Source organism: Pieris brassicae, chromosome 2, assembly GCF_905147105.1.
Source record: "Pieris brassicae chromosome 2, ilPieBrab1.1, whole genome shotgun sequence".
NCBI classification, from domain to species: domain Eukaryota; kingdom Metazoa; phylum Arthropoda; class Insecta; order Lepidoptera; family Pieridae; genus Pieris; species Pieris brassicae.
In genome coordinates this window covers 1,937,241-1,956,835 of record NC_059666.1, presented here as the reverse complement: position 1 = coordinate 1,956,835, position 19,595 = coordinate 1,937,241, and the positions used below count along the sequence as shown (strand labels likewise).

General features: G+C 32.1%; 1 protein-coding gene across 2 annotated transcripts in view; it reads right to left on the bottom strand.

Moving 5' to 3' along the window:
• Nucleotides 1-698: 698 nt before the first annotated feature.
• Nucleotides 699-19,595, bottom strand: part of LOC123720346 — a 112,019-nt gene continuing 93,122 nt past the window's right edge. For both annotated transcript variants that reach the window (XM_045676910.1, XM_045676909.1), the window contains 3 exons: nucleotides 17,240-17,352; nucleotides 2,420-2,588; nucleotides 699-2,200 (listed from right to left, as the gene is read on the bottom strand). In XM_045676910.1, the coding sequence (XP_045532866.1) occupies nucleotides 1,577-2,200; nucleotides 2,420-2,588; nucleotides 17,240-17,352 (906 nt within the window). In that variant the 3' untranslated portion in view covers nucleotides 699-1,576. The remainder of the gene's footprint in view (nucleotides 2,201-2,419; nucleotides 2,589-17,239; nucleotides 17,353-19,595) is intronic.

Here is a 19,595-nt window from a genome sequence, read left to right as displayed (position 1 = left end):
AATACGTTGCTAAAAAGCAGCTGTACAATACTGCATTGTTTCTATATAGGAATATCAGCTGCTGAGTTTCATCAGCATTCATCAGCAGAATAAGACATTGCACCTTCACGTCTGTCGTTTCACAACTAAGTGTTTTTAAGGAAGCTTTTGCCGCGCACAATCACTATGTGCAACCAGCCGCCCACTGAATTATTTCCGAATCAAGGCGGCTTAGGGTTCTTGGAGAAAAGAGTGTACCAATTCTGAAAAGGAAGACAACGCACTCGCGAAGCCTCTAGCATTGAGTATCCACGGGCGGCGGGCCCGTTTGTTCTATAAAAAAAGCTTTCTCCGCTAACTTGTACGCGGGGGACTTGAAAAGATATTTGACCCAAAAATTGGGGTGCATCAGGTACAAACAGCTCCACCTACTTACGTATAAAGGCAAGTAAGTGTTCAACGAGGCGAATGCAAGTTACTATGATAAAGTACACAATACCTGGTGGTACAAATAAAAAGCAAAAATTTCATTAGAAATGTATTTATTTTTCATTTATTGTGCTCTCCATATTTATAAAGGGGGTTTTCGAGACCCGAAATTTATTACAATATACATGAAAATTCGAAACTATACAATGCGAAACAAACATAATATCAAATAAATATCGCTTACTTTAAAATTAAACAAAATAAAACAATTTTAGTTTTCAAATGCCAACATTAAAACAAAATTACGATTGGGAACAAAATCAAATAAATAAACTACTTGTCTACGGTATAACCCTTTCACGGTTAACGAAAAATATTTTTAATATGCGTTACGGATATTAAAATGTTAAAATGGGACTGAATTGTATTACCTTAATAAAGCAATTAATATGCTGAGATGAATCCTTAGAAAATGTATTTATAATCAACTAGATACTGTAGTAACTTTTGGAACGGCAGAATCAAACAATAATTACAAATATGCTTTTAGCACCAGTAATAAGAATTCCTACTCGACAGATCATAGGAAATATACAGGAAATCGTGACCATGCGACGTAATTTTAATTGTGATATGATTATAAAATTCAACTCACTAATCTATCATTAACTATTTTTACAATATCTACAATTTCCCTTCGGCTTCCATTTAAATAAAATTTAATAGTTTTATCATTGCAATTAATTTAGGACTAGCTCGAAATAACTTACAAGATCAAAACTATAACTAACTTACACATTTGTACAAAAATAACTAACTTGGAAACAATTTACAAAGCACTCGTAATTAAAAAAGGATATCTACTTAAGTTTTCTAATACCTCTTTTGTACAGATTCATAGAAATATGGCCACGCCCACACTGACTGACATCTAAGCCCCTATAGCCGAACCTAATAGGTCATACGAAGGTACCTGGCAATTAAACTGGAAGGGGGAAATGACGACCTTAGTTATACTACGTCAATCGAAAGACTACCTGGGCTAGTGGAACAAGTCAGTGCATTGGCAGCCATTTAAGGAATCATAGTATCACTATTATTGAAGAAGGCGAGGCCTGTCTTTATAGGCCGAGAAATAAACACTCGAGTTACGGCACTCTATGTCACCTCACGATAACGGTATTTCCGCTGATAATCTATGTTTAGATGAGGCCCGGGTACCACAGGTTCCACATGTGTTATTGCTGTAACCTGAATCTGACCCGAAGGAAGAATCTCCACTGGGAGGCTTTGGGGACGCCCTAGGTCCTCTCCAGCAGGCAATTCCAGGTAGTTCACCTCCAGGCCAAGCACCACCAGCACTCATAGGTATCGGACCAGGTGGTCTAGCGCCTACTGTGCCCACTTGAGGATATAACCTTAGCAAGGCATCTAGTAGAACTCCTTCGTGGAATTCTGAGGGGTCCGGTGGATGGACATGTCTGGGCATTCGATGTGCTCGTCGTCTTTCCAGCGATTTTGGTCGGCGATCAAGACGTTGCTGTCGAGGTCGATGAGGGAGAGATTGTGGTGGTCTAGCGCAGGTCCGGCAAGGAAGAATATCGCCAACTAGACTTAGTTCGTCTTCAGCAAAATGATCATCACTGTGGACTGAGTCATCTGATCTGTGAGGGAGTTCTTCGTAAACTGGTGCGTTGCAATTATTGCTGCACGGGTTCCCACTTCGCCAAGATCCGCCGGTACCACAAACGAACACTCTTCCTTGACAGTTGGGCCTCTTTGTCTCCACCATCTGCAAATTATTAAAAATAAATAACTTAACTTTTGAAGTCTTAAAGATCGTGCACACACAGTGTAATTTAACGGGACTGAAATACTTTAGAATCTCTTGATTACATTAGAAAATATTAGTTATTAAATTAATTACGCAACTCGTTATTAATACACAATTTTTACAGGTTTAAAAAGACTTGATTTTAACTAACTAATTCTACTACTAATCTGTACATACCTCTAGTTGTGGTTCGATTTCTGGTCTCTGTGGCAAAGGCGGTCTTCTAGGTAGGTCTTGCAGGTCTTCGTATAAAGGAGCAGGAGGTGGTGCTCTTCTCTGCGATCCGGAACTTTGGCTCGGCGCTGTAAACTTCGATGGCAGGAGGTTCGTCACTTTTCTTTTATGCCTGGAGACAATAAACAAAGTTAATAAATAAAAAGTAAAATTAAATATATCTATTTCAAAGTTATTACACAAATCAAATGGACGATGAAAACAATATCTCACACAACTCCTACGCATATAAAGTGTATATTGTACACATCAATAATTATTATGTTAATGTAAATAGTGTGTCAGAAGATACAATTGTAACAATTTTGTAAACGTAATAATTTTTACATACGGTACATTTTGATATTTGACAATAGACTTATTACAAACATTAGGTAACTTAATAAATAAATATGTAATTGAAGCTTTACACTTTTTTTGACTAAATTAGATACTAAAAGATTAATATGGTTTTCTACATCTCTCTCGGAGAATGCTTATCAAATCATCATCAGTATATTTTATATGGGAGATAAGTTCGGAAGTTAGATGCGCACGAGTTGACCACCCACAGCTAAGGCGCGGCGCAGTAAAAATGTCACTACCTTGTTAACTGTATTTACGTTTGTAGAAAATCTTATAATAACAGACTCAATAAACAACTCTCTCTTTCAAATAGGACACTCAGTTTAACATTTTGGAAAATAAATTTCGAATTATATAAAGTATAAAAAATTACCGGCGATTCATTTTTTATACATGAATATTTATACGTTACAACCTTTTTAGGTCTCAGCCTCAGAGATCTGAAGCTGTTTCATGATCATTTCAGTTTAATAGGCATGTATGTGATGAGCCTGACACACACCGTCGACTTTTTGAATCAAAGAGAACTGTTTCCTCACAATGTTTCCTTAGTCGTTCGAGCGAATGTTAAATGCGCACTTAAAGACTGATTGGTGCACAATCGGGGAGCGATCCTACGACCTCTGGAATGAGAGTTGCACGCTTAAGCCACTAGGCAACAGTGCTCATCAAAATTATTGATAAATAACTATAAAAATCCATTTTTAATTTTAACATTTTCATGTATTAAAGATACGTGACGTTATAAGTATCAAAAATTACCTATTTTATATTGGCATAGTTCCTTACGGTTAAACCTGCGTTATTTTTATCTTAGGGTGTTGTTTCAACACAAAACCAATTTAATCTAAAGAAAACAATAGCTTTACAATGTAAGTACAGATTTATTTATTTAGTTACCATCGGCTTTCGGTATATTTATTCATTTTGTTCACCACATCATAAATATGCTATATCTACAGTATATTATGTTACAAGCTATCTTTTGTCAAATGTATAAGATATATGGTAAAAAAAAATGTTAAACTAAAAATAATAATTTAATATTGTATACTCCCTAAACATTCATATCGTCAACTGGATCTGTTTTAAATCAGTCCAATTCGACATTGGACTGATTCAAAACACCTTATCTATTATCTAATTTTTAAAGATAAAACATACATTTTTCAATACACAATCAACATGGGCACACACTGAGCTTCGACTTATCTGATTTGAAAGTTCCTCATTTATTTTATAGATATAGATTATGTTTTTTATAGTGGGTGTGACAGCGAATCAATAACAAATTCTTTTGATTTTATACTTTTACCGTTAGTACATCGTAGAATTAAGTAGATCGTAATTTAAGTTCAATGATCCTTAACATTTATCTCACATATAACCTTAATAGGAGAGAGCAGTGGTAGTCTACTTGCTTCAGCGTGCGACTGAGGTCGTAGGTTCGATCACCGCCTGTAAAAACGGACTTTCTGTCCATGCACGCATTTAACATTCTCTCGAACGGTGAAGGGAAACATCGTTAGTAAAGCGGCTTTAGACCTAAAAAAGCGAAGGCGTGTGTCATGGCAGGAGGCTGATCACCTACTTGCCTATTAGATTGATAAATTATCATGAAATAGATGCAGTTAAATCAGCACAAACCTGAAAAGGTTGTAGTGCCACTATCATTTTAATAACACTAATGTATCTCTGTGGTATATATGATAATATGGCATATATCTTTTGCTTATATGTCCCGTTGATTATTAGTTTTAAATAAAAAATGAAACGCGTTAAAAAAAGCATTAAATCGTTACAAATAACGATCAATTTGTTGCGTCCGTTAAGAGGTTAATCAAGTGTAAACAAACATGCAAACATTCGAGACGTTATCGACATCGCACTGTAGATAGACAGCTATCAAGTTACTTGATAAGTGGTGCATCACTAATCATGAGGACGGGTGATGAGATTGATTGGCGTTTCTTTTTATTGCTAGTGATGTGACGCACTTCGAATAGCACTTTTGGTTTCAAAAAGGTCCCCCTTTCTATACGGTGTTTGATTATTTTTAAGTTATATTAAACAATATTGCCTATTAAACGTACAGTATCAGTTTGCCGTGCGTTTCCAAGTATCCAGTTTAAGTCCAGTCTTTATTACATAAGCTATATATAGGTAAACGAGTATTATTACTTATTAAAAAATTATATGTGATTGATTTTTATTTGCGTTAACACTAAAACAACTGATTCGAATTTTATTTTTTTTATGTGTTATATTGCGTTACGAAAGGCTACGTTACGACCGACTTTTTAGTTAATATAACAAATTGTTATTACAATAGTCTGTTTGACAAGTTTTTAAAAACTATTTAAAGCTATTTATTTATGATTATAGGACCTCTCCACTATACGTTAATATTATTGTTTATGTTTTAGTCCTATAAATCCATCTTCAAGATAGCGTTACACCAGTCCCTTTGGCGTACCATGTTCGTAAGCTTTTAAACGAAGTTTTCTTTTTAGTTATTATTTATTTTATTACATTTCGATCATAAAAAGTCTAGGACAAAATTTAACTTGTGTCACGTGAATGGTTTGTGAATAATTTTTAATTATAGAATTTTATATATTATGTACAAGATATTTTACTCTATAACGCTTTTTAAAGCCATGTTTATATAGATTAATCTCGATGACGCTTAATACAATCGAATAGTCTTAAAAACCATCTTTAAACATAGTAGTCTTAGTCATGACATATTATGCTTTCGCCAACGACAGCTCCAATTTTAATCAATAGTTGTGATAATAATACGGTACACCATAGACGGTGGTCTGATTACAGATACTAATTAATACAGGCGAGTTATCACGTCTCGACCGGCGCCTAAAGCTCCAATTTCATAAGTCAAAACAATTTATTTTGACCCAAGAATGTGTTTCAAGTTAAAAAGCTGTATATCTAGGCTGGTAGATAAATCAACAGTAACGGAAGTAATTTAATTATTTTTACTTCTCGAATTTAATTATATTATATACTTTTTATAGTACGTTGCTAGATCTCTAAATTAACGAATTGCCAAATTAAATAAACATTATACAACAATATAACGACTTTGATGTTATTAAATAATGAAAATGGCAGCTGATACAAGCGCCATTGCTTCGATATATATATTGTAGATTTATAGACAATAATCGAATATCTTGTCACTATACTTTTCTATTTTTTTCGTGTATATAAAAGACCTTTACCTGTCATTAAATATATGTTGGTTTTAATTTCATCCAGTCGTCATCCAAATGTATAGAATGAAAGAATTATTGATTCAAACTAAACAACACAAAGAAAACTTTTACCGAAAATGGCCCAACTAAGTTTTAAGTTTTTAATCTACGATAGTTAACTTTTACATAAAACAGGGGCAAATGGACAGGAGCTTCACCTTATGTTAAGTGATACCACCGCCCATGGAAACTCGCACTGCCATTATTGGCTCGCAAGTTTATTTCGGACAAGTAAGCGATATTTATTTAAAAATCACGCGACAATACAATGACACTTGATTTGACTTTGACATTACCCTAGTTATCATCCAAAAGGCACGAATTGGAAACAAAGTAGTAATCAATCTGGCATTTTGAACGAAGCATAAATCTCTACGTGAGAATAGTGTTCGGATTAAATTACGTTGCGCTGTTGAAATCTGCTGTGATTACTGGCGTTGCTTTGAAAGCATCAGCCAGTGCTTTCAAAGCTGTTATGTCTCGATTATTTAGCGATAGTTACAAATAACATAAGGTCAAAGGGTATTCATGTGATTATAAACTAACGTCAACGTAACTAACACACAAAAACATCACAAGGACACTTGTCCAAACATAGCCGATACACACTAATATGACGCAAGGAGATGGCACGTCTAGCAAGCAAAACTCTGTGGCCAATTGTATTAAAATTTACAATACTACGTATATATTATTATTAAAATACTAGGATTAATTTATTAATTAATATTATTTTACATATATTTAAGGACACAGGAAAATCCTCCAAAATATCGTAGCAATTGTAGTGATTTAATAAACTTAGTTAAATGCCTTAAAAATATCCAATAAACCAATTAGTATTGATTTACTAGCATATTGTACATATGAATTACAGTACGTCAGTATATTTCTCTCTGTGGAAATCTGTTGCAAGCCGAGTCGGGCTATTAGTGTTGCTTTGAAGGTATTATTTCGCTCGTGTTCTATCATTGGATTTCCTACAAAGGCTCTGTAGTGGATAGGCATTTCCTGTGTGAGCTAAATATCCTTTAAATACAAATATCCTTCATTTAAACATACGAATGTTATTGCTTTTGTGAGTGTATTTGTGGTAGTTTCACTTTGTTTATGGATTGAAATTTTATTTAAAAAAATGGATGTTGTGTACGAAGGTGGTTTACGAATAACATTAATATTGATAGCAACTTTATTAGCGCTCAATTTCGATATAGTGCTTTCAATATTCCTAGCGCTGAAGTCGCAATGTGTCGGGAAAATGTCAATCATTCCGGGGTCGCTATTTGGAGTTCTGAGGTTCTCAGTAACGGCGCTGGTTGTAATGTTACCCGTCGTTATAGCTACGAATACTTTTCTATAGTCTTCATTACTGTCTTGAAAGCCCAAACCGATACGTTGACATGCTGCCCCCACATCACTCAATCTTCAGCTTGTCTCAGTTCAGTGATGATGAGACCAATTGTCTTAATTTTGTCAGACCAACGGGTAGGCGATCAACCCGGACTTCTTCTCGCTTCTCCTTCTCTTCTCCAATCACTATTCGGTTCTCCCTAGCTAAAGTAGCTAAGCACCTACTAACTGATAGTTCAGAGTCTTGTGGTGTTATTGAGTAGGTTGAGAAGGGATCTTTTTGCAGTCCATGATATTCGCAACATTCTCCTCCAACAGCACATCTCGAGACGACTTTTTTGGTGCGCTGCACGATTTGATCAGGACTATGATCAGTACAAAGATATGGAAAATATCAAAGTTCTGACGATATAGGTTAAATTTCTCTTTGCTGAAATATGAGAAGTTACCCATTTTTATTAATTGGCAAAGAAACGTTTCTATAAATTTAAACTAACAGCTCCAACAAAGTATTTTCACCCCTGTCACAATTATGTAGTAAAGATATCAAGTTATGACTGTCTAAACAATCCCTAAACTATTAAGTAAAAGTAGTTTACCAAACTTGAGCATAATTTAAGAGCCGGTTTAATCCTGCAGAAATTGATTTAATCGTTTACCCGGATACGAAATTATAATTGGATGGCGACACTTTATTGTATTTGTTGACCGACTTGTTATTCGGTATAATGAATTTCCTATAATTTCTATTTACGTTATTTATAATAGAAATTTTCATGTACGTTGTTTAGTAATTTATAACTAATTTATATACAGGTTTAATGATGTATTTTCTCATCACAAACATACCTCTCAATTCCATGCGACATTAAAATTAAAAACAAAAAAGTTAAATATGTCGTATAGTGTTACTACATTAGAGTCCATCTGCAATAAAACTAACTATATTGTATCCGTACAAATGCGGAATTAGGAAAGAAAGGTTTTTAAGCGACTTTTAAAACTCAAATAGGATTATAATTCCACGTGTAATCTTCTGTTTATATTCAAGTATAATTTCTCTAATCTGCGTATAAATATTAAAATCTTAAATGACAGTGTGTGCCTAATACAATCAATATGTACTGTAATATTCTACTTTTAAAAAAATCATTTTATTTGACTCAAAAACATTACGTTTTGTACTGACATTCGAAAGGTTGTTAACACACAATAGGCTACAATAATCATTGAGAAACAATATACATTTTGGTTAACCTTATACATTAGTCTGTTTTCAAAGTTTTTGTTTGTGAAAAGTTTTGTATTACTAAATATTTTATACCCTGAATACCGGATACATGATCAATCTTAAATTTAGAACAGACCATTACCTGAAAGTACTTGTGTTCAGCGAACCAGCACTGATCTATGTACGTGAATAATGTTCTAAAAATTGTTTGTAATATTTCAGATATTAAATAAAAATGTAGTTAAAAATCTGGTAACCATTTTTATTTAAAAAAAAAATATTTTGTCTATAAATTTACTTGTTTTCTGTTACATACATATTGTTAATCTATGTAATCTGTTTTGGCTTAATTAATTTTTAATGCTTGAACATTACTGACTAAGTGTTTTGTTTTACAATGGGTATGTTGGCTAATGGCTAGTAATTAAATAAAATAAATAATTTTTGACTTATTGGTGACTCCTCTGTATAAGGATTCGAAATAGTTCGGGAATCCTTGAAACGTAAATTACAAAATAAATAGAAATTCAGCTCTATAAATATAATACCTTTCCCTACGGCAAACTAGCAGAATATAAAACTTGTCTTCGTCTGTAAAGTTTCTGAACAGAATTGGCATATCCAAGTTCCTAACTCGCCTTTTAGAGCTTCACATTCCAATTTACTTGCAATACATTATAATTTTGTTATTTTCCAACATTTTCCGGTTGGAAATAAGTTTCTTAAACTTTTTCGTAACATTGCGAAGCTTTTTATCTTAATTAAGATTTTTATAATTAAAGAAAAATATCCTTGGAGTCTTGTTATTAAGCTGGAATTATCTGGTCAGCTAAGCCACCGGTCCTTGCGCCTAGCTGTCAAAGCGCATGTTTAATACCAATCAAGAATAATAGTCATATGAGCGTTATTCAATGGCAGCAATAATTCCTAGACAAAATATTTATCGCCAAAATCGACGATTCTAGTGAGAATTAACGAAGAATATTTTAATATGTAATAACGTATGTATTCCATTTAATATATTAACCATTATGTTTTTCTAGCTAAATTGAATCAACATTTATTTACTTAAAATATTTGGATAAATTTATGGATGAGGACCATAATTGAAAAAATAGTATAATATTATATAAAGACATTATTTGTTTGTCATAAGTCAGAGTTAATGTTAAAAGAGAAATTTAGTTTTAATATGTACCGTATATGTGTATAAGGTTTGTTTTGGTTGTGAAAAAAAGGCTTTCAGCAGATGGGCGATAAGTGTAATAAAATTGTATTTGCAAATGCAGTGCTTCCATTGAATAACTTTTCGTAAACGTTTCTTTAAAGAATGATAAGATGCATTTCTTGATTTCAGCAAATTGAGGTAAGCCTTAGCTTAAATTGAAACTAATCTTAACTTATTCGAACATAAATCAAAGCAAGGAATTGCTCGGAATTAGATTGCGAACTTGAGAGTGAATTATACCTAAAGATTTATGAGTCCGGCGATATCTTAATCAAAACATTACTCTAAACAACTTGTTTAAGTTGTATGACATTATTTAATATTGATAAACAAGAGTAGTATACCCATTATTAACTTAGTTTTATATTTTAAACTAGCTGCCTCCGTGAGCTTCGTTTCTCCTTAATGTGATTTTAGCCTACCTTTTTAGTACATGCCAACTTAAAACCTTTTGCTATGCTACACCAGAGACTGTTCGTTTTTTTTTAAATGTAATAGGAGGCAAACGGGCAGGAGGCTCACCTGATGTTAAGTGATACCGCCGACCATGGACACTTACATTGCCAGAAGGCTCGCAAGTGCATTGCCGGGTTGTCCGGAATGAAAACTTTTTCGGGTTTTTATGTGAATATTTTCTCTGTATAAACCTCAGAGTTCAAGTCATAAGTTTTAAATTAGCAAATCAAAGTAGGGGTTGATCGTAGAGGGGTGAAAAGGGGTTGTATGTATTCTTGTATGCTGTGTCATAAAAAATTAAAAACAATAAAAAAATTGTCTAAAAAATAAAACAAATTTAGGGGGATGAAAAATAGATGTTGATCGATTCGCAGACTTAACCGATATGTACACAAAATTTTCGGTCGAGCCATTTCGGAGGACTTTAATTATAAACACCGTGACACGAGGAACTGTTAATGCAGTTCCTTCTGTTGTAGGTATATTAGTATAAGTATTCCCTATATAAGTATAAAACACTTATTTACTTTATTTTGGGAAAACAAAAAGCTTTATTTATTAACATAAATGTAATAGTGATAAGACAGTATTTACAAAATATTCTGTCATAAGATTGACGTTAAAAAAATTAATCAAGGTTTTTTGATCAAATTATTTTTCTTCATCTGCTACCTTTTTTATTATTTAACTAGACGTATTCAAATATGGTTGAAAAGCTGACATGTCAAGGTAATGAAATATGTCAGGTTTGACATTGCTTTTAATTTGAACTACTTGTTAGTCATGAATTCATTCCTTAGAGTCGTTGTGGTTTATCGTAATAATTGTTTAATAGAAAATTAAAACATATTTAAAGTTTGGTCCTACGGTACCTTCAATACTGTCAGCATTTTCACGCTGTATTGACATACACATAACATTTATTACTAACAAAACACACACACAGTAACATATAAAATAACAATAATCAAAAATTAAAATAAATATAAAACAATAATAATAGAGAGATAACATTTTTTTTTAAGAAAAAGGTTTGATTGTGTTATGCGTGTGTTCTGTGGTTGTAATTGGCCCTAGCTCAGCATTATGCCGAGGAGCAGAGTTGTTACACAGCGCTGGTCATTCTACCACCACAGCAGCTAGTATGTATTGCGATATTTACTCGGTGTAAGCAACAACTCTGCGGTCGCCGGTACTATCGACCAGGCGCCAACTTAAATCCTTAATTAGCGAATGTGTACTTGATCCCCACGACACACTCCAAAGGGAACAAAATTAATGTTGAGACTTATATTTAAGTAGTTTATTACTTCACCCACCCACCTTTATATTTAAATATATACATTCCTGTATATATATATACACCTTTCACTTCGCGATACATTCCTTACAAGGGAAGTCATTGTTCACAAGTATATTATTATTTTAATAAATCCTTTAGTTATATAAAGCATATGCCTCACTTTCATATGTAGCCACGCGTGAAATGCAATAGTGTATTCAAATGATTGCAGCGAATTGAGATATCATGCAAATAGGTTATTGTATGTAGATTGTCCGTAACGAACATAAGTGTAATAGGAAGACAATGCTAAGCTTAATTTCAAATGTTAGACGTAGGCGGCTTGTATGGCCAAATGACAAGAGAAGCCACTGTTTTATTAGCATTAGATCAATCGCTTACATAAATTCAATGCACGCTGATGCAATCAAGTATATTCGATGCGTTGTAAATACATCTTTTATATATTTATTGATTTACACGTCGTTGCAGTATTACAGTATAATTAAAACAACATAAATTATGTAACTGCAAAATCGCGTAACGTTTTTAAATATTTTACTTAACATATAGGTAAGTAACATATATATAAAAGGTGGAGGAAACCATTTACTATATAATATTTGTAGACTGAAGATGCATGCTGTGTCTACGTAGGTAATTGTGTTTAAACGCAAAAAAACATCATAACTTTAGTTTAATATAAATATTATACACACAAAATGTCAATCATTTTGTGTGTATAATATTTATTAAATTTTTAAACCAAATAAGACATCTATTAACGTTCTTATCAAGATCCTAAAGAAAAGAGTCCAAGTACCCTAAAGTAAGGGTTAAAAACCTCACCTGGAGGTCTAACGTACCTGAGTACCTCTTATTAAGACAAAAGGTATTTAAATAGACCATTGTAAGGACCCCAACGTTCAACTTGAGAGCTATGCGGGCTTAGAAGTGAAAAACTCTTATAAGTTTTTGTCAAATACTTTAAAAGCACTTTTTAATTTCGAATTTAGAAGTTAAAGGTACCATACATAATTTCATTCAATTTTTGTCATAATTCTGATTTCAGAGTGTATAGAAAAATTGTATTAGTGAAACGTTTTGTGGATACATCCAATGTGTTAATTTTATGTTTATTTTTTTTTGTTTTATACTTTTAGAGATGTATCTGTTTTCTTGTTGTTACAAGTAAATTACTATACATTACATTAAGGACTCGATGATTTAGATGTTATATGTCAAGTTCTTCTGTGTCTCAAATGCCTTCTATTAAAAGTAATTAAATAAATTGTAGTTTGCTTATGGCCTCAGTGATCGGTGGGAAACAAGCAGAGTGAACAAAGCGAATGGTATTGACATTGGTCCGTCATCAAAGCTACTTTGCGTTAATACTCATCAACACGGTGTGAAACTTAGTGAGCAGACAAATCAATGGTTTCGTATGAGATAAACGTCGATCCAACCTAATTAGTATTATAATAAAACGCTGTCTGTCTTACAGACAGTGCTCTTGACAGTAGTACCACCGTTGATATATTGTTGTCTTGTTTTAAGATTTTATTTGTGATGTCAAAAACAGATTTTTATTTAAAAAAATATTCGTACAGGTAACACAATGTATTATTATGAACTTCAATTAAAAATTGTTCTTAAATCATGAGAAGATCTGGCTATAACTTATTGTTACTCTTAAACACCACACAACGGAGCTGCAATCATTCATTTATGCTCCTCTAATTATGATTTTTATAAAAACGGCCAACCCATGATGGTAAATTTGTGACATATCAGTACATCAGTTCTACAACAATCACAGAACAATCGCGCTATAACATCGAAATCCCACCTAGTATCAAAATACATCTGCTAGACAGGTGGTTGAATGACAGTGAAGACTGAATATTCATACTTCAAACATGCGCAGACGCAACGCCCTCGCTCGCGATTGGTCCGCCATTTTGATAACAACCAATCGCGCCATGGCGGCGAGTAGAGTGTAATTTTGGCATAATTAGTCACGCATCGAAGTAACTATTGGATATAATTATTTTCGTACGTGTTCATATTATTAGGGGGAAAATTGGCCTTATTTTATGTTGAAGTTCAAAGTGGATTTTACGAGTTCACACAACATTATTTTAACGTGAAACTAATTTTGTGCTTCACAACAATGATCACTGTAAAACGTATTGGTCTTATGGAAAATTTTATTCGGAACTATTAAAATGTATCGTGAGCACGATAGATCCGGAATCCTATAAGTAACTAACTTGATATATTTAATACAAATTAAATTCGGAACGGAGTGAACAGTAAAGATATTAAGTAATATCAGAATTAGAAATTTCACGATTGCAAAGTATTCCAAATAAAGCTAGGTATAGGAGTGTTGGCCTTGTGGCTTGAGCATGCCACTCTCATCCCTGAGGTCGTAGGTTCGATCCCGGCATTGTACCAACGGATGTTTTTCCTATGTGCGCATTTAAAGTCCTTGAAGGAAAAAGTCGACGGCATGTGTCTACTAGATTGACAAATGATTATAAAACAGATACAGATATCTGAGCCCCAGACCTAATAAGGTTGTAGCGCCACTGATTTATTTTAATTTATGAGAATAACAGGTTTTGCCCATGAGATGAGAAAACCAGACTTTAATGTTTCTCGAAAAGAACAGAAAATCCATCAACATAATTACTTAGTCGTAAAATGTAACTAGAAGTATAAAGTTTGTTACTCTGTCATGCCTAAACAAACAAAAACGGGTATGTATAAGAAGACGACGGCCACATACAGCACTCTGTAAAAACACAATTTATATATTACCTACTGATTGATTGTCCTAAGTTATTTAATTGCTCTAACCTGTAATGTGTGAATAACAAAAATGAATCTGGATCGATTTGGGTATTTGGGATTTGGTAATATTTGAAATATTTGTGGAAATTCAAGAAAGGTTTAAACATAAAAATAAACTTAAAACCACAATTGAATTCTCCAATAAAAACTATTTATAGCTGTGATTATTTGATGTCTTTGACATTTAGAAAATTGTCCGAATTATTTGGTCTGTGGTAAAAAAAAAAATTTTTTGGACGTAGTCCATATAGTCCATAGTCCAGTTCTAGTCTGTATATATTACAAATAAATATGAATTTCTTTAAAATTTAATTCTCAGTCTAAAAAGTTCGTAGTGATTACTAAATGGATGAGTGATTTTAAAGTTTCATTTATCAGTTCACTTCAGCTTCAACTCCGAACAGGAAGCAACTCCAGCTTAGCGATTGACAAGAAATGATTTATGAATAATAAACAACGCAATATGGCGCCATATTGTTTTGAAATAACTCGGAACGTTAATAGTCGAGTTTACTTATAGTTTCGAAGTTCAAGTAAATATTTAGACAGTAAGAGCTATCATATTATATCAAACACAGTTATAAATAGAAAAGATATTCTTACATTAATTATTTATTTCGTAATCCAAATAAACAATTATACAAAACAGAATAAATAATATATTCAAAAAGGTACATACATTTACAAAAGAAAAATATCAATCAAAAATATTAAATACATTTTACTGTGTAGTACCTGATTCGGTTGTGTAGTGTGGTGTGAAAATGAGAGTATGTTGGGTTTCCTACCTCCTTTCTATTGAAATGCAATTTTTCTCAATGTGACCAATTACTTTTATTTAAGGACATGAATCTTTTAATGATCTTCGAGTTTTAATATTTTTGAAAGAATATTTTCATGAATTTAAATTATTTCACACACGTCTTTAAAGGTATTAAAGTTGTTATTCGGCTAATGGGATTCTGATATTATATCTTTAAAATAAATAACAATAAGACACTCAGTACGTCGTACTGACGTCGATTTTTAGATTTTAATAAGGATTAGGTAGTGTTCTTTTGGCTCGAAATATGTGTATTTTTATTGGCTTAAGTATCTTAATAAATACCAAGCACACCTTCATAATTCATTTTTATTAGCTATTTATGACACGTATTTTAGTAATTCAATGTACAAAGGCAACTCAGATTTTGTAAATTTGACCGTCGATAGATAAAGGCAAAACCGATTAATAACGATATCAATAAAGTAGTCGACTTGCTCCGGATTATAGGCTATTATAAAAGCATTTCTATCAAGCTGTTGTAACACACTTCTAACATTACTTGCCGGAAGATACTACATTATTATTATATAAACGTAAATATATTCTTGAATGAACTATCGATTACTTATATTAAAATAATTTTAGAATGTTACATTATCTCTGTGTATTGGGATTCCCGATAGATTTATTTTCCAATTAAAACAAAATAATGTAACGTGTAAGCGACAGCCCGCCCAGTCAACAAGTGTACGTAGTCAAAAATTTTGAAACAATTACAGTATTCCTTCGTTATTTTTGAAGTAGTCTTTCTAATTGTATATATCAGTAATATTCATTTCCATATGTATTTACTGTATTATTACAAACATAAACCAAAATAAAAGGCAGACAAGCTGATTACTACACTGACACCTAATTAAAGTAATATTATTTTTAAATAGTAATATAATGTCAAGTGTCTCTATATTCAACTGTCAAACAGCTTCTAATACGAAGACGTGCGTATTGTGACTGTGAAACGTATAATTAACTTTAAGTTGTTTGGTTAAGGAAATACGATGAAGCGATGTCATCCATTAATCCTAACTTCTTATATAATATATTTATTAATGATTTGTAATTCATAGCGATTAATTGTATAAAAATTATAAAATATTCAATTTAATATTAAATTTGATTATAATTGGGGATTTTCAGTTCCTATGCATTAAAATTACATGAACAAGAACAAAATATACAAATTTTACCGTAATTGTAATTACTGAAATTTTGATTACTATGCTATTTTAAATACCATTCTATTAAAATTGTAATATATAATTGTAATTACGAAATTAATAAAATGATAACATTTCACGGACCAGCCTTTATTAAGGCTTTATTTAATTATTGTTGCAATGAAAAAAAACGCTTATACTCTTCACATGCATACCACACACTCAAAAAGATTAAATCTCGTATAGGTGACAGCTACTCTAATCAACTTTCGAGCCATTGCCTCCGAGTGATGACGGTTTTAAGACCTATTACATTCCCCGAAGTGAGGCTTATATGAATACAGTTACGGGCAAAATTTCTTAGATGAAAACGGGAAATCACACGAAGGCGAGAACATAAATTTCTTATAAAAATACCATTATTTTTATAAGAAATTTATGTTTACCATTACCATTATTCAAATCACGTTTGAGTGGCTCAGTTTTGATCGAAATTCAAAATTTTGAACGGTTTCGTTTACAAAAAATCATAAATATAGACTCTTTACAGAAATTGGGTTGTTATATTTTGAGCATATATAATATATATAAAAAGACATCCATTTTCAATTATTTCATTGCATTACAGTTCATCTGTTTTTTCTTGTACGTTACAAAACGCGGAAAAAAAGTGTAAAGGCATGACACAAGGGACGAAATGTTAAACGGTATTTTACGAGGTACGGAAGGATATATTAATGTAGCTACTTACTTCCAAACCAGGATGGCTCCTATGAAAATGCCGAGAACGAGGACTATGGAGCAAAGAGCGATCACTGCTGAAGTCTGTAGTGAAGGCCCACTGTGGTTGTACGCATCAATCTTCTGAAAAATAGAAATAATATTTTTTTAGTAGGGTTAATATTTTCATAATGCCCGGACGTATCAGTTTTATAAATTAGTAATGTAATGAAGAATTTTATTACTCGTTCAGTACGTTACAAACTAAAATATGTATAAAACAAGGTATTTTAGTAGGTATATGCCCGATAAAGCTATTTTTATAGAAAAAGGTCAATCAAGGCCATGGCCACACACAAGCTTTTTTTCTTGGGATTCTACAACACCCTAGTTAGTGAAAGTTTCATACAGCCTTTTTTCAATTCCTCAATTAAGTCCGAAAATAAATTATCTTGTTCGTTAATCAAAGTTCGTAAAAAGTTGCCATTTTCACACAAAAGTGAATTCTACCAAGCACGCCATATAGCAATAATTGTCGCTCTTCTATATTATTATATTTTTGGAAGTTTCACACGCAACCAATACAATGGGTCATTTTTTAGGGGCTTTTGAGGGGTTGAAAATTGCTTTATTACGTGGCGTTATATGATTGACGGGCCGGACGGTGGCTTTTATTAGAAATAATTATATTTTTGTGTACCATTGGGTGGTTTAGTATATACTTTAGATAACGCTGGCTTATATAATATTCTCATTTATATACTTATGTAAGACGTGTACAGTTTTCGTCCGTTAAAGCTTAGTAAGGACGTATTAATAAAGTAACTTTAAGTTAACTAAAGAACTTATTTGTGCGGCCGGCTCTTATAAAATATTCATGATAATATTTCAAGCATAAAAACACACATTGACTCAAAGTATGAGTCACAGCTCACCTTACAATTATTTATTTTGATTAAACTGAAAGTACATTAAAGCAAAATGTATAAATGTTCATATATACGTATATATATAGGCCAATTTTTTTTTAATTAAAGCGATGAAATTGATTTACAATATATATAAAAACAACGTCCAAAAACATCTGCGCAATATAATTATTCTGTATACAAGTAATTTCGCCATTGTACCGGAAATGTGCTTATAATTAATAATTACAATTTCATGTGATAATTAAGAAAAGCGCTGTTCATGGCGTGGAAATGCTACTCTTGTGGAAAATGGTAAAAAGTAATTATAATATAATGTTATATTTGTTGAAAAATATAATTATTTTGGGTATAAGTTTTAATAATAATACATAGCTTTAATCCGATCAAAAAGTGTTTTTCTTATTTTGGGTATGTCTAGGAGTTAACAGCTCACACATACATTTGATTAACTACACAAATACTATAAATATGCTGATCCATTGTATGAAAGTCTCTACATCTTCAGGCGTAAGTTGTCTCAGCTCTTGTTCTGTCACAATTGCAAAGAAGAAAAATAATAAATGATTAAATTGCACATATGACATCACAAATTACACACATACACATCAATACACCACAAAAAAATAACTGAAACTAAATAGAAAACTTAATTTTCATTACGAGCCTGATAACCTTGCGAGATAGCTAATTAAAAGTAGACTTTTAGTTCTAGTAAATCTAGAAAAAGAAATTGTGTTATTTTATCGCATTTTTCTCTATTACATCATTGTAATGTATCCCTTTAAATGTAGTTTATACTTATCATTGATATACATGCATGTAGTGTTTTTTTATGTCTGTATTTGTTTCGTTGGTGTGCGTTTTTAAAATTCGAACGATATTCTTCCGATTAGATTAAACGGCGCTTGAAAATTTATTGTTGCTATTAATAACATACTGTATTTACAAAATTTAACTAAAATTTCTCTATTGCGTTGTAATAAAATCTATTATATTCATTTAAAACTACAGCCCCAGACCAATTGTGCCAGACCAATATTTGACATGAAATCGCCCCTTGTGTATGTTTTATTATCACCCATTATACAATGTAATTTTTGTTTTCATTTCGATAGTATCATAACAGCTGTATCATAATAAAACACATCTGTCTTTATTGTTCAGTAGCTACAATCAATTTTATTAACAGTTAATATTTACTTAATTCGTTAGCCTATTAACAAAAATTATATATAAAATCAAAAAATTACACTAATAATGTAGACAAAGATGGAATACATAAATACAAAAAAGATCAAACATTTACTAAATAATACCTATTTGGCTGTCGTGTGTGTGGTATGGTATACATTCAAACGTAAATTAATCAATAAAGCTTTTTATAAATTTGACGAATATTTAAATGATCCTAATCCTTGGGATTGATTTGCTCCAGTTCAAACAATTTGTATGAAT